This window comes from Rattus norvegicus, chromosome 6 (genome assembly GCF_036323735.1).
Source record: "Rattus norvegicus strain BN/NHsdMcwi chromosome 6, GRCr8, whole genome shotgun sequence".
In the NCBI taxonomy this organism is placed as follows: Eukaryota; Metazoa; Chordata; class Mammalia; order Rodentia; family Muridae; genus Rattus; species Rattus norvegicus.
In genome coordinates this window covers 125,331,121-125,346,950 of record NC_086024.1, presented here as the reverse complement: position 1 = coordinate 125,346,950, position 15,830 = coordinate 125,331,121, and the positions used below count along the sequence as shown (strand labels likewise).

The following is a 15,830-nucleotide window of genomic DNA, read 5'->3' as shown; positions in this document are numbered from 1 at the left end:
TGACTGCATTCTTATTTCCTTGCCAATACCATGCATTTCAAAACCCCAATTGGATACATGAAAGATGGTGTTTTCATTGACGGCTCAGGACTTTTACCCTCGTATCTCCTTAGATGTCAAGCACCTCCTTTTTACTCATGAGCCACTCACTATGTGTGGAAGACATTCGTGTGTGTGTGTGTGTGTGTGTGTGTGTGTGTGTGTGTGTGTGTGTGTACATTGTTCCACATGTATGTGTGTACATAGAAGCTTAAAGACAGCCTTGGCTATCTTTCCACACAAAGTGCCTACCTTGTTTGTCTGTTTATGGCAGGGTCCCTCACGAGCCTGGAACTCACCAAGTGAGTTAGACCAGTGAATTCAGGAGTCTCCCTTTCTCTGCCCCTTAGTGCTGGGAGCTACCAGCATGCCCTCATGTCTGGCTTTTTATTTGAGTTCTGAGGGTTAAACTCAGTTATTCATGCTTTTAAGACTAATGCTTCACCAACTGAGCCACCTTCCCGGTCCTTCTGTTCCCTTGGTACCACCTAGGACTGTGTTCTTACAGCATCTGGGCATCCCATGGCTCTTAGAACTCAGCTCCCAGCCTTCAATCTTTTCCTGAAAGTGCGAGGAATCTTACGGCATTTGTACTCAGTCTCCCACAGAGAAGGGGCACCCCTCATCTGCCTTGTAGCAGGGGAACCCCACTAAACGACTGTGAACATGGCACAGTCTTCCAGAACAGAAGCCAGGAGAGCGTGAGTAGAGCACAGTGGCACACCTCAGCACAGACCCACTGCAGCCGAGTGAGCCCTGCTCTCCCAGACACAGCCGACCCCTGTGTTCACTGGAAAGTCAGATAGCTCCAGGAATTCAGCCCCCAACCAGACCCCTTCCAAGCCAGGCAGCTTCTGGGTACCCACACTGGGATAGCAGCTAAAAGCGCCTTTGCGGTAGGTGGTTAATTCCTGCTTGTTACTTACTAATAATTATAGCTTTCACGTTGGCACCTCTCACAGCCGAAACCAGCAGCTATTCTTAGATGTGCAAGATCAGATTTTGTGATTTCTGCTGGGAATTTGAAGCTGAGTTACTGTCACAATGTCCTTAGCCTTGGCCTGACCCCTTCCTCTCCTCAGCTTCTCTCAGCCACCACAAGGTTCAGCAGCAGCATCTAGAGGCACCTGTGGTTGGCCACCATGAGGAGATAAAAGACAGTTCCTAGACTCGTGTATGTGGGCCACTCCACATGGGTGTGTTGGACACAGAGTCCTGGGGACCAGCACTGCCTCTTAATCTATGGGGTCTGGGCTAACACTCTTTTCCTCTGATATGGCTGGCACTTACCGAGCACAAGGTGTGATTCAGACACTGTGCCAGTAGCTCTGTGACATGCTCAGTCTCTGTCACAACTGAGGTAGAACTGCCACGTCACTCATCTCAGACTGCAAGGCTCATGTGCTGGGAGGCCTGAATTCAGAGCCAAGCGTGCAGCCCCCAGCCCTGCCTTCAGTTGTTCTGTGCAATTTATCGAGGGCCTGGTTGTGTGCCAGACTCTGCAGCACAGTGGCCATGGAGACAGACACTCAGTCCCTGCCTTCCTGGGGTCTGCAGATGCAGAAGCCTGCGACTTCCATGTGCCAAGTACCAGGAACAAACAGTGCAGCTCCTGTAACCCTGGGGAACAAAACGTCTTGCCAAAGCGAGAAGCAGGAAGCAATCGGAGTTTGGTTAGCACTGGACGGGAACAATGGGGAGAGGTGCAGCAGCACTGTGCACAGCACAACTCAGAGAGCCAGTGGGTAGCAAAGGTCTGAGGGGAAGATGCAGCTCCAGGACCCAGAGGCAGGCAGTGAGTCCGTGGCCAGGGCCACGTCATCCACGATAGGCTGCTTCAGGCGGCCACGCTGGAATCTTTAAACTCAAGCCTTGAGGTCCTGAGAAGCTATTCAAGACGGAAAGGTCTGAATAGGACTTTAAAAGCTCCCTCTGAGTAAGTGTGGAATGACAGAAGACAGTGAAGGTGGGGGCCGCGGAGGAGGGTTGGGGACAAAAGCAAACCAGGCCTGTTTGACTGTAAAGTTGGTTCAAAACCAGCCTGGGGATTTAGTGAGACTCTAAATCAAAAGTGAGATAAGGACTGGACATGTAGCTCCATGACAGAGTATGTACAGCTCTGATGGCCAGCACACACATGTAGCTCCATGATAGAGTATGTACTGCTCTGATTGTCAGCACACACATGTGGCTCCATGATAGAGTATGTACTGCTCTGATTGTCAGCACACACATGTGGCTCCATGATAGAATACCTACAGCTCTGATGGCCAGCACACACATGTAGCTCCATGATAGAGTATGTACAGCTCTGATGGCCAGCACACACATGTAGCTCCATGACAGAGTATGTACAGCTCTGATGGCCAGCACACACATGTAACTCCATGACAGAGTATGTACAGCTCTGATGGCCAGCACACACATGTAGCTCCATGACAGAGTATGTACAGCTCTGATGGCCAGCACACACATGTAACTCCATGACAGAGTATGTACAGCTCTGATGGCCAGCACACACATGTAGCTCCATGACAGAGTATGTACAGCTCTGATGGCCAGCACACACATGTAGCTCCATGATAGAGTATGTACTGCTCTGATTGTCAGCACACACATGTGGCTCCATGATAGAATATCTACAGCTCTGATTGCCAGCACACACATGTAGCTCCATGATAGAGTATGTACAGCTCTGATGGCCAGCACACACATGTAGCTCCATGACAGAGTATGTACAGCTCTGATGGCCAGCACACACATGTAGCTCCATGACAGAGTATGTACAGCTCTGATGGCCAGCACACACATGTAGCTCCATGACAGAGTATGTACAGCTCTGATTGTCAGCACACACATGTAGCTCCATGATAGAATATCTACAGCTCTGATTGCCAGCACACACATGTAGCTCCATGATAGAGTTTGTACAGCTCTGATGGCCAGCACACACATGTAGCTCCATGATAGAGTATGTACAGCTCTGATGGCCAGCACACACGTAATTCTGCCTCCTCTCTCTTGCTAGTGGTAAGACACAGGCAAGTTAGTTCTCATTTCACTGAGCAAAATAAGGAAACTGGAACAGTCACACTAGATCGCACAGTAACATGCTCAGTATGCAACAAACACTAATCATTAGGGAAATCTGAGTGTATGTGTGACTGTGTGAGAAAGGGGTATGTCTATGTGTGCATATGCATGTGTGCATTGGTGTTTGGAAACTAGAGGAGGGTTCTGGATGACTTCTGTAGCTGTCAAGTCGGTTTTCTTGAGACAGAATCTCACTGAACCTACAATTGCCATTTTTGGTTAGGCTGGCAAGCTAGCACGCCCCTGTGGTCTTCTTGTCTCCAGCACAGCACAGCTGGGGTGATGGACAGCTGGCTTTGTCCATGGGTCTGCAGATCTGAGCTGGGTTCCTCATGCCTGTACAGTAGGTCACCCACTGAACCAATCCCCAGGCCAGGAAAGAACTCTCCTGCGGAAGGTGATACAGTATGAAAAGACAAATTATCCAGTGGACTGGAGGGAAGAAGTTGCTGGGGGCCCAGACAAGATCAATCTAGAAACTGTCTGCCAGGGATGCAGAGTGGGTGACAGGAGCTGCAGGCAGAGAATGTACCAGCCCTGCAAGAAAAGTCCCCGTGGATGGATCGGCACAGGGGACCTGGAGAGGCATAGAGGATAAGAAGCCTCGTGTGCAAAATGACTGGCATAGATGTTGATGACAATTCCGATAACCCAGTAAAGACCAGTCAGCAGCCAAACACAAGAACTGCATGGAGGCACACAATTCTTTAGTCGGTGAGAGGGCGGGGGAGCCGGGCTTAGCCCGGCACAGAGTGCAAAGAGCATGGCCGTCAGTGAGGTGGCAGTGCTCTGCCTTGCAGTGCTTTTGGTTCCTCACACAGTGAGCGGAGACCACTAAGACTCCACCCAAAAATATTCCTCAGTCAGAACAGCCGGGTCATGGCCTAGAAGGGCCGAGGTGTCTCACTGGTGGATGAGGAGCGTGTCTCTCTCTCCCACTGAGCCACTGGAAAGGAATCACTCTTGACAGACCAGCACAACCAGGCACAGATCCAGAGACAAGTAGAAGCTGTGTGGCTAAGGCCCCTGGCAAAGACATTTGGCTAAGCCATCAATGAGAGCAGGCATAGGTGTGCTCAGCTTGGGGACTATAAGGCCCATCGTTGAGTCTGTCCCAGAAGTGTTCAGAGGGAGAGGCAATAGCACAACAGAATCCCCACCTCTTCTCCCTTCCAACCCTCCCAGACAGAGCAAAGCAGCTAGAGAAACGAGGGCTGAGGAGGATGGGCCTTCCTGGGCCCTGAAGGTTTGGAAGGGCGACAGGAAGGCACTCTAAGGCTTGTCCCTTCTTAAATTTTGTATGAAAGAGAATGTTGCAGGGAACACAGCAGGCATGTTCTCAATACTTTCTATACCCCAAACCCCCTGTGTACATCCTGCTAGGACATCAGGCCCTGTATGGGGTCTCTCTGGGGAGTCTGGGGAGAAAGGGGTTGGAGGGGGTCTGTCTCCCTGTTGGCTTGTCCAGTGCTGTGCTCTCTCACCCAGACCTGCTGCCACACACAGCTGACTTAAAAGATATATCTGCCAGCAACTAAACCAGGTTCAGTTCTCAGGGATGTCTCTAGCAGACCATTCCTTTGAGTTCCATACGGATACCCCTTCTGGATGTACTAAACCCCCAAAAGCCCCTTTGTGGTGCTTTTAACCTCTGAAGAGCAAGCTCCAGAGGGCAGAGCCCTGTTCTGTGCTTAGCTGTGTGCCTCTGGCCCACTTGTCCCTCTGCTCATTTCAGCCTTTCTCTGTGATGAGCCGAGCGAGAGCTGAGGGAAGCATCTGTCCTCATGCTGAAGGGCTTTAAGTGGGCCCTGGGACAACTGTCCTCAGAGCCCAGGCACACCTCACTGCCTTCAGTTTAGTAGTGGCATATGTCTGCCCTTCAAGGACCAAAGCACAAATGACCTGGGCACAAGTGGTCACAAAAGACTGCTGGCCGATGGCCATGTCCAGGGTGGTAGGGGACAGCTGGCTGTGAGCTGTGCCAAACTCCCATAGGGGAATATGAAAGTCCCGAGGCCAAGGACCAACGGCTCACGGGGTCTCTGAGGGCAGTGATCCAGGACAGCATCTGTTTTCTGCTCTGCTCCCACAGCTGAGGTTTACATTGGCATTGGAAAACCTGCTGAAGCTACGGCCTGTACCCAGGAAGCTGCCAACCTCTTCCCAATGTCCCACAATGTCCTATATATGCGGGGCCAGGTTGCTGAGCTTCGAGGAAACTTTGATGAGGCTCGGCGGTGGTACGAAGAAGCCTTGTCCATCAGCCCTACCCATGTGAAGAGCATGCAGCGACTGGTAAGTCTGAGACCCGGGCCAGGGCTCCCACTTCTTGGATTGCAGCTCTCCTGAGAAGCGACAGGTAGCCTGTGACCCTCATGCCCACTGGTTCCCAAGGCCAAGTACAGTTAGCCTGCAACATACAGGCTTGTGTTATTCCTGTGATACCCTAGGAGGGAGTACGTAGGCAACTGTCTTACCTAAGGTGCGATTAGGTGCAATGGGGCGATTAGATCAGCAATCAGTATCACCCTGAGGTTGGTCACCAGCACTGTCACCAGCACAGCATCTGTCACCAGTGCTTGCCATAGTGTCCATACCAGACACTCCTGAGAGGGCCAGAGACTTGGGTTTGCCTCCAGGGAACTGGCCAGTAGGCTAATCCCATTATAGGAAGGGAGGGTGCCCGTGTTGCACAGAAGGGAGATGTTTGGCCAGTTTCCACCCCCATGAATACCTGAGGCAATTTCAGAAATGCACATGTCCTTCTCCTGGTGCCCAAATGAGAAGAGAAGACATTTCCCTGCCACCACCCCTCTGGGAGAGGCCATCTTAGAGTAGACCACTGTGGCATCCTGGTGTCATTCCAGAGGTTGTGGCTAGCAGGGACATGCATGGGTGCCCTCCCTAACAGGGCATTTCTGTCCATGTCTCCTGCCTATGGATTCTGAGCTGAACATGAAGGTCTGTATTCGGAGTTGGTGGAAAGCCACAGGACCTCCTCTGGGCCAGTGCACCAAGCTCAGGTTCTGAGGCAGTTTGGTTCTTAGCAGAGGGTCTCTCTTGTTTAATAGCCACAGGAAAGAGGACCGTCTTGTAGTGACATCTGTGGCCCTCATGCCTGCCTGTCATCAGACAAAGGTGTGTACTGAACAGAGAACCCTGGGGCAGATCCCAGGTTCCTGTGGAGCCTCGCACTACCTTCAGCTCCAAGAGGAGCCCAGAATCTCTCTGTGCCTCCATGCCCTTCTTGCGAAAGTCCTTCCGTTAGACTGGCTGTGTGTTTAGGACTGAGAGGATGTGGTTTTGTAACTAATGGTAAAATGTGCTCATCATTGCCATGGGGAGGGATCCTGTAGCCCTCACCGCCTCGCCATTCTCATTAGCGTGGAGGAATGAGCTGTGACTACTTTTTGGAGAGGTGCATGCACCTGAGGGTTAGGTCTGAACCTAAACCTGGATTTGGTTCTTAACCTCCTGAACCGTGGCGTTTCTGTAACTGGTGTGGCTACTTACCCAAGTGGGCTGCATGAGAACTAAACAAAATGGCTGGGTACGAAGCCTAGTGAGTCCCTCGTACCTAGGAGATGTTCACTAAATAGAAAACCAGAGGCAGTCATCTTCAGTTTCAAAAATAAACCAAGCCCTGTGATACTTACAGTCACTTGCTTTATTTCACTTCCTTCTATGAGAGCTCAACACAGCTTTATAAATAATTTTACATATTATCTAAACATCACTGTTTGATTAAAGATATTATCTGACTTTTAATTTTTGTCTCACTATTGAAAGAAGGATGTGTTAAGAGCTTTTCAAGTCTTCCAGCTTTTGCTAGAACGTTGCAGAAGAATTAAAGTCAACACAAAGTGCCCAGTCCTTATTAAAAAGAAGTAGAGTGTTTCTACCTCAGGGCCAATGATGAATTATTCAGAGAAGTGTTTCTTGTTCATCCCCAAGGGAAACACTTGAGACAAAAGATCAATAGGAAAGTCACCTCAGGAGAGGTTTTGGGTTTCCCCTTAGAGCTTGTCAAGCCACCAGCTCCTGGCAAATGCTTTCCCTTCTGAGGAGCCAGCCAAGTGGCCAGCACAGGGGAAGTGAGACAAGAAAGGCCTCTGAGCCTCACTGGCATGGAGACACTGTCCACCTTGGTGGTCTTGCCAGTGAAGACATACTAGTCGCAGTAACCTTTTCTCTTGTATCCTGACATCTTCCTCAAATGGAAGGCAGACTTGGGGCAGCCCACTTCTCTTGCTCAGCAGCTTTTCCCAGTGCCCGTGGTCAGAAATTCCCTAAGAGCTTGGAAGAAAGACTCCTACCTGGTGATCTTGTACAGATGTTCATTGCCTGTGTTTTCCCCACTAGGCTCAGCTAGCCATAGCTAAGGACAGCCCATCCACAGCCAAGGGATTCCTTCTGGGACGCCGGGTCCTGCAGAACCTGCAGAGAACCCCTGGACCCCACAGGCTCTTTAGCCTTGAAACTTAAAGCAGAGCGGGTTTCAGTGTCTGAGAGATCAAGAAGGTGGCTAACAGACAACTCAGTGCAGGGCTAGAGATTCTGGACAGGCCTGGGCTACAATCCAGTGCTGTTACTCATTGCCTTTGGAGCTTTGAGGCAAGATAATCCTCAAATCCTTGTGCCTCAGTTTCTTCATCTATACAACAACAGAGAATGTTAGCAGCCGTTGCTCTTCGAGGCTAAGTACCTGATGACTCACAGGAGTCTTACACCTCACAGGAACCAGGCCGGTCTCTGAGTCCCTGAGCTCCTTGAAAGCAGAAGTCCAGGGAGGAGCTGGGCAGCCAGGTCTGTGGGGGCAGCAAGAGGCAGAAACAGTGATGAGCTCTGAGTTTCCTGGTACCTAGAAGAGAACGAGAGCTGCCCTGAGGCCAGGCCACAGCACACTGGGCCACACCAGGGTCATAAAGGTCAGGAGTACCAGCTGGAAGAACATGAAGCAGAACCACTATAAAACCAAGAAGGTCGCAGGATAAGGAACCATGGGAGGCAGACCATGGCACAGAGAAGACCTGAGGTGGAAGAAGAGAGCCAAGCAGCTGCAGGAGCAGTCTCCAGAACTTGTCTGGAAGACAGAAAGCCATGTTGCCTTTCACAGGTGGGCACTGGCAGCTGACAGAGGGCACAGGGAGCTGCAGGACACAGGTGGGAGCCTCCCTACCTTAGGGACGAGAGTGGTGCATGCCGCATTATGCAGAATGCAACTGTGTTTGCATTGTTGAAAAGCAAAGGTGAAGCAGATGGCATTGGTGAGAGTGAGTAGGAAGTCAGATGTGAGAGATAAATGGAAAAGAACCCCAAGAGAAACGGATAATCTTCTAACAGTTACAGCCGGTACAGATGGCGAAAAGGTAGAAAAGACAAAGGTGTTGGCCAGTAGTAATTAGTTCGTCCAGACCGGGGGGTCACGGGCTGAGCGTGGACAGTTACTAAGCAAGCAATAATTTAAGCCGTGAGGAATCGAAAGCTGTGGAGGTATTCTCAGAGTGATCAGACTTTTGCCCAGAAAACCCAAAGGAATATTTTCTAATGTTAGTTTGCATAAATGTATAAATTTGCATGTATTTACTATGTTAAAAGTCCTTTTGCTCACCATACCCGCAATGCATTAATGAAACCTGAGCAGGCTTTTCCCAAAGCACTCATTCTGTGTTTTGAGTAGAGGGAAATGAGCAGAAGGAACACAGCAGTGTCTAGGGGTGGCCTTGAGGAGAAGATTGTCTGCCAGGGCCAGACTTTACAGGCTGAGGACAGGCTGGAGACTTGGTGCAGCCAAGGACACAGTTACCAGGACAGGGATAAATTCTCCAAACAGGGCCATCTGGCTGCCCTCTGATCACATCAGTCTGGGCTTTTGAGGGTAATATGTAAGATGCACAGGTAAGAAAGGAACAAGGCTTTCTCAAGCAAAGTCGAAGGGAGCCTGCAAGCCTGTGAGGAGGGGAGTCAGTAAGACCAGAAGGGAAGGTGTTGCTAGGCAACAAGCGGGGACCATGAGTGTCAACAGGAGGCTCGGCCTGCCTCCGCAGTGCTTGATAGAGTGAGAAAAAGGTAGGAAACAGAAACAGATGTGGGGCTCCTTTAAGGTCTGTTGGAGTGGACAACATGGGGTTGGGGGGGAGCAAAAGATGCCCAGAGCACAGGAGGGGATCAGAAGCTGAGGGGCAGTGTACAGAGAACCACAGCAAGGGCCAGCCACTGACAATGCTGCAGGGAATGTGGGGTTTAAGAAACATGAAACCTTTCTCTCCCATCCCAGATGAGCATAACAGTGCTAGAGTCCTAGACTAACCTACAGCCACCAAACAACTTGGGACCAGTGCCTTCCTGGCCCTTGTTTCTAGAACTCAGTGACAGTCACAGAAAACAGGAGAGTGGGCTTGACGAGGAATTTCATAAGATTGTAGTTGGGAACTTTAGAGAAAGAGGTAGAGCTTCCATATATCAGCAGTGAGTCCTAGAAAATGGGGTACCATAAAGACGCTTAGTCTAGGGGTCTTCTGGAAGAAACCAGAGTGAGGCATGAGGAGATGAGCTCAATGCACTCAGCTCACTGGTGAGGTGTCTGCTGCATCTTCACATGTACTGCCCAGGCAGCGGTGCTCATTTAGGTCATGTGAAAGGAGGAAAGATGACAGAAAACCTAATCAGGAACAGAAAGAAACAAGACATTTCCGACTTCTGACCAGGACAGCTGGAACTGCCTACTTTCAGGGTCCCTGCCCTAGATTAGTGTAATCAACATTGTTCCCACCACTCACCTCCAACATGAAAAGCAAGCACGGAGAATCAGTGTATGCCCGAGAGGAATGAGCATTCCTCTGAGACAAGGCTAGACAAGGCTAGACTGGCTGTCAGAGATGATGCTGAGAAACAAGAGCAGCAAACCAACAGCATAAAGAGATGCTACCACGAATGGTACCAGGGACGGGAGCCATTGTCAGTCACCAACAATTCAGAGAGGATAGTGAGATTAGGAAGGTGCCAGGCTCCAGAGGTCCCTGGAGGAGGCCATGGTAATGGTCTGTGAGGGGTGATGGATGGGAGCCTGCCCCCTGCCGCTGCTTGCAGGAGGTCACTGCTCAGTGGAAGAGCACAGTTCCAGGTTCTGTTGGGGCGTGTGTAATGACTAGCTTTTTGTCTGGGATGTGGCACGTCACATTTGCCTTCTGGGGACAAACTGTGAGACAAGATTCTTTAGTCGGATGAGGATGGCTTCAAACTAAAGGGCGCATACACAGGCTGTCTGTGAGGGCTTTCCTGAGTCTCGTGTTCTCGGGAGCACAGGCTCTGGGCTGGCAACAGGTGTATAAAGTCCAGGGGGAGGGGCATTGATGGCAGGAAGTGGCTGTTGTACTAGGCATGCCCCGTGCTGCCCTACGTGGAGCAGGCTTTACAGCACAAGGTTTGCTGGGGCGTGCCGTCTGCACTATGCCTACACGTTCAATTCTTTGAACAGCTCTTAGGTGTCCCATGAAAACAAAGCTGTCCATACACACTGGTCTGCCATAGTGGCCTCTCTTTAAACTGTCTTCAAGCTGTCAAGCCTGTTCACTGTGTCAAAACTGCCTCCTGTGGGGCCTGGTGGCTGTGAGGCAGGGAAGGAGGTCTGAAGAGAGGGAAAGAGAGAAGCCCCTCTTGGTAAGGGAGCCGACTTTGGCCTCATGAAACTTGGTGTTTTGCTGTCTCTCATCCTTGGAAGTATCATTCTGTCCCCCTAGATAGAGGAAGCTGCTGTGTCTTATGGTTTATTATCAGAAGTGTCTCCCTATGTGTTCCTGGTGGGCAGGGAGAGACAGACTAGGACTGTCGGGGCTGGCAACCTATGCTTCTGCATCGGTCTGATTGGCCATCAGCATGATGAGGGTCCTGTGACCCCAACATCCAGGATTACCTTCTGACCTCCCGTTTCTCTTGGGAGAAGGCTCTGCTCCTTCCGTTGGTCTGGCTAAGGCACAGGCACTCCTAGAAGAGAGCTCGAAGGCCCTCCTCCTTTCAGAAGCCACGCTTTCATCCAGCGTCAGCTTTCTTCCCACGCACAGAAAGAATGACTGACAGCAAAACTGCCCCGTAGTCTGCTATGAAGGCCTTTCATCTAGTAATTGTCTTCTGTGTTCTTTTAGAACTAGAAAACTGCTTTGAAAACTAGAGAAGCAACTTCTCTGAAGGCCTGTGAGCTGTTTAGACGCCTCCCCAGCCATGTCTGTGTACTCGCTGGGTCCCTAATAAGTCTGCTGTCTTTGCCTACGCTCTCTTCCCAGCACAGCTGGTTTAAGCCCCTGGTCCAGACAGGGGCTTCATTCTGAAGTGCTACATTCTGACTGATGGTCACCGTTGCAGCCGGCTCTGTCTAATGGTCCGTGTGCATCTTAGTCTCACTGACAATTTATGGCCTTTTCAACTAGTACTACTTAGCCCTAAATCTCACTTTTTCTCTACAGTATAATTTGGAAGGTTTTATGCCATACCCATTGTTAACAATATTTAGTGAAATAGAGAGTTTCTAGTTATTAGAGGGGAAAATAGCTCTAGGTGATCTGCCCTGGCCATACTGTAAGTTAGCACAAATCAGGACAACAGAGTAAGTAGCACAGTGAGCACGTAGGATTCGGAGCCTCGGCGACAGTGAGCTGCTGTCAGCATGCAGGACCTGGAGCCTCGGTGGCAGGGGCATTAGAAGAGTCGCCAGTTCCCAGCTCCGTTGCCTTCTGTGTTTGCTACGTGAGGGTTTGGTTTGGTTTGATTTGGTTCAGTTTTGGGTTGGGTTGGGTTTTAGGATTGAGCCTAGGACCTTGAGTGTGCTTAGCAGCGAATTATACATCACTTGTAAACTTCCATTCTCTCGTGGTAGATGGAGTAGCTGTGGGCTCAGTATAGGATGAGCTGTCAGCATCACTGTCACCTCTAGAAGTGGGTTACAGCTCTGTGATCTTCATGAGTCCATGACTGGGAGTAGAACATGTCCTCTTGAGGAAAGCAGTCATGGCTCCTGTCCAGGGCATCTCGGCCCTTGGGTTGCCCTGTGAATAGGCTCCCCTGATGGCGGCTTTGGGAGCATGTGGCAACTCCAGAAACAGGCAGCCCAGTGCAAGATGCAGTAAATATCCAGAGGCATGATCGGTGCAGGGACACAGCAGCAAGTGTCACAAGTGATGTCAGTCACCAGGGGACTGACATCAGCTGTGTCTTCCAGATTTTTAAATTCTTTTTTCCATCACTCATGTTTAATTTGTAAGAGTTTTTGGATGCTGGGCATTTGCATCCTCCTTTAAGCAAAAGGAGGCCCAGAGGGGTGCGCCTGGGCATGGAGAACCTGCCTGTCACCTCTCGGCTGATCTCCAGCTATAGCTCAGCTGTCCCCACCCTGACCCTAGAGTCGAAGCATTCCTTGGGCGCAGGAACTTCCTCCATAGGCAGTTTCTGGCTTTGGGGGGCCCTCCAACCCAGCAACACTTGTCCCTACACTGGCCAGGAAGAAGTGGCATCAGGCGATGTGGCTCTCCCTAGGGACCATAGTCACAGACCCAAAAGCAACCTAGGGCAGGACAGGCTCCCAAAGGCAAACTGTTTGGTGCCTTGTAAGATTAAGTCTTTTTTCACTTCACCTGTTGTTCCACACAGCATACCAGCCAGCTAGGCCCTTCTGCCTTCCGACCACACACAGGAAACGTCTTGCCTTGGGAAAGACATGGAGAGTTTTTGCCTGGGTTGATCTGTTTCCCTATAATTGTCCCAACTCCTGTTACAAATTCCTGGCCCCTGCATCTTTCCCTGAGGCCTTTTCACTCTGCAGCCCTCCCCAGCCCACTGCCCACCTCATGGACATGAATTAAGGGTGTGACTGCAGCCATGAGAGAGTGGCCTTCGAGACCACTGGTTTCAAACCATCTTGTGCCTAATTGCCCCAGTACCGGGGCTTGCTCCAAACTCTTTGGTGAGTGCTGTCAGCTCCCTTTGGACCATGTCAGCTCCACCTGATTTCTGGACTTTCAGAAGAAAGTTAAAACTTCTAGGCTCAAAGCTGTTGGGAAGATCTCTGAATAGCAGATAGAAGTCCAAAATGGACACATGGCGGATATGGCCTTCAGACCTTACCTCACCACTGACTTAGGTGAGTGCAGGCTTAGAGCCCACCACAGCTTCTTAATTCTAGCAGAACCCAAATAGGAAGGAACAAGGCAGATGAAGGGATGGCTATACCCAGGAGTCCTGACCACTTCTGAGGGTACTATACAGTTGAGAGTCTAGAATGCTCAAGTGGTTGTAAGAAAACATCCTTAATTTTAAAAGGGTGTTTAGGGGTAAAATGCCTGTCACTTATAATAAATACTCACCCTCCCCCCCAAAAAGATTAAGCTAAGATAGAAGAAAGTTCCCAGTCAATACCCATGGGATGAATCAATAGGTACCTGCCACCAAGCCTAAGAACCTGCGTTCAATTCTCAGGACCCATGTGCCGGAAGGAGAGGGAGAGCACTGACTCCAACAAGCTGTCCTGGTGGCACATACGCACACAGGCTCACCCACACACACTCTCACACACAATTTTCTTTATAAGGAGACGGTTTATCAGCTGCTAACATTGGCTATTAGTTTGTTATATTAGCCTTTCTGCTTTTCTAAAGGTTTCAAACTGTGTAAGACAAAATCTAAACAGCCAAGCCATGTGACTATATTGCCCTGGAGAGAGAAGCTGCAGAGGACTGGTAACCTGGAAACAGAATCCTTAAAAAGTGCTGAACAGGGAAGCCCAGTAAGGCCTGGTGCGGGGTTAGAGAGTGCTAGCTTGGCGGCAGACACCTGCTCCAGCAGAACTGCCCGTGATCATGGCAGGCCACATGTGACTAGGCTGGATCAGTGACTTGGGGTGGCAAAAGGCAATAGGTGGTAGCTGACCTGAGGCAAAAACAGAGAGGAACCAAGAGAGCAGCCTAGAGCACAATCCATGGTGCCCCAACACTTAAGGAGCAGGGAGAAATAACCTCGTGGGAAATCTAGGCCCTGCCCAGTCATGCAGACTCCACTGCTCGTTCCTGAAGAAGGGATTTGGCTATGGCTCTACCAGATCATAAGGCCTTGTACTCAGTCCTCTCTGCTGTCCACACAGGGCTCAGCCAGCCTGGCTCCTGCACCACGCAGAAGGAGCTCCAGACAGCAAAGCAGCAGGAGCAAATGTGGCTTGAATTAGACATAGTTTCCACACAACAGAGCTGAGGCCCCTGGGCAAAGCTGCCTTCCTTCTCTGGGCCTCAGCTCTTCTATCCATGGGAGATGATGGTGAGGAGTGAGAGATGATCACGGTGTGAGCCTAGAGGACTACTGGTGTGTCTAATGACAAATGTCACACTTGGCTCTTAGAAGGTCGAAGCATCTCCTTTTCATGTCTGTCCCGTGCCTGTTCTCCAAGGTGGTAACAACAGTGATTTGCTGAGGAGACTAGGGGATGGCATACACACACACACACACACACACACACACAGGCCTGGGATCCTGCCTAGCTAAGTGTTGAGTCTTGGTTAGCTCTATAATTGAAATCCTGGCCAGGGTCCTTCTAAATGCACAGAAGCTGCTGACCTGGCCCAGAGCAGCCTCTGACAGTGGATTCATAAATAAAGGAGCTCGGCCCCTCCCTGTAGGAGTCTGGGGCTCTGCAGGTTCCCTCTCATCCTCTGCACTAGGCTGCCAGATCTAGACAGATGCATGGGGCTGGAACCAAAGCTCAAGCAAAAGATCCCTGCGGAGATCTCCCAGAACAAACTAGAAGCAAAATCTGCTTCTTCCTAGGGACAACATGCGAGTTTCCAGGCCTTCCAAAGCAAGGCAGGTCAATCGAGTTATAATTGGCTCTCTAATTAGAACTCCCACAAGCTGTTAAATTCTTTACCTGCTGCCTGCATTTTATACAAAGGTAACAAATACACTTCTGCCTTTGATTAAAGAGCCAGCTACAGTCACCAGCTTCCTGCTGGCAGCAGCCCCCTCCAACCACCGCCACCTCACTCAGATGCCTGCACACCCACCAGCAAGCAGGGCAAGCACCACAGCTGTCTGCTGAGCAGTCACCACAGGAAGTCACGCTCAGAGGTCATGTTGCTGGCAACCAGCTGGAAGCTGCAGAGGAGCAGTAGCCATGTTTCCATGGTGACGCCTTCCTGGGGAGGTCCGTAAAGCCTGGGCCAACCAGAGCTGCTCCATACTAGAGAAAGTGCGTCCTGTGCCCTCTGGACTCTCTCACTGAAAAAATTGGGGTTTGTGTTGTTCCCCTTAACCCTCAAGGGAGCAGCGTGGTTGGACACTGATACTGATGTCTGGTGGCTCTAGTGTCACCTGGAGGCACACAGCGGTTTCAGGTGCATTTGGACAGGGACTGGTCTCACTTACCCAGTGCTGGGGCCCATAAGCATAGCCTTCTCTAGCTCCAAGCTGATGCAGCAAGCTCATGTGGGTAGCATGAGGTTAGCCTTAACAGGAGGACTTACTCTGTGGAAAATGGCCAATGCCACGCGTCTGGGCTCTTTTTTCTTTCTGAGAGCCATTTTGGCCGACATTACTTGTACTCATGGGCCAGAGAGGGAATTGTTATGCTGGAGAGAGGGAGAGGGACCACAGAGCAGTGACCGTGGTGAAGAGCACTCAAGGCCCCGCCCACCTCAGAAGATGCTGTGGTACTGAGCAGACAG

General features: G+C 50.6%; 1 protein-coding gene across 9 annotated transcripts in view; it reads left to right on the top strand.

Annotated features, from left to right (window-relative positions):
- Ttc7b (tetratricopeptide repeat domain 7B) overlaps positions 1-15,830 on the top strand; it is a 211,833-nt gene that overhangs the window by 181,893 nt on the left and 14,110 nt on the right. For all 9 annotated transcript variants that reach the window (XM_039112527.2, XM_063262123.1, XM_039112520.2 and 6 more), the window contains one exon: positions 5,225-5,427. In XM_039112527.2, the coding sequence (XP_038968455.1) occupies positions 5,225-5,427 (203 nt within the window). The remainder of the gene's footprint in view (positions 1-5,224; positions 5,428-15,830) is intronic.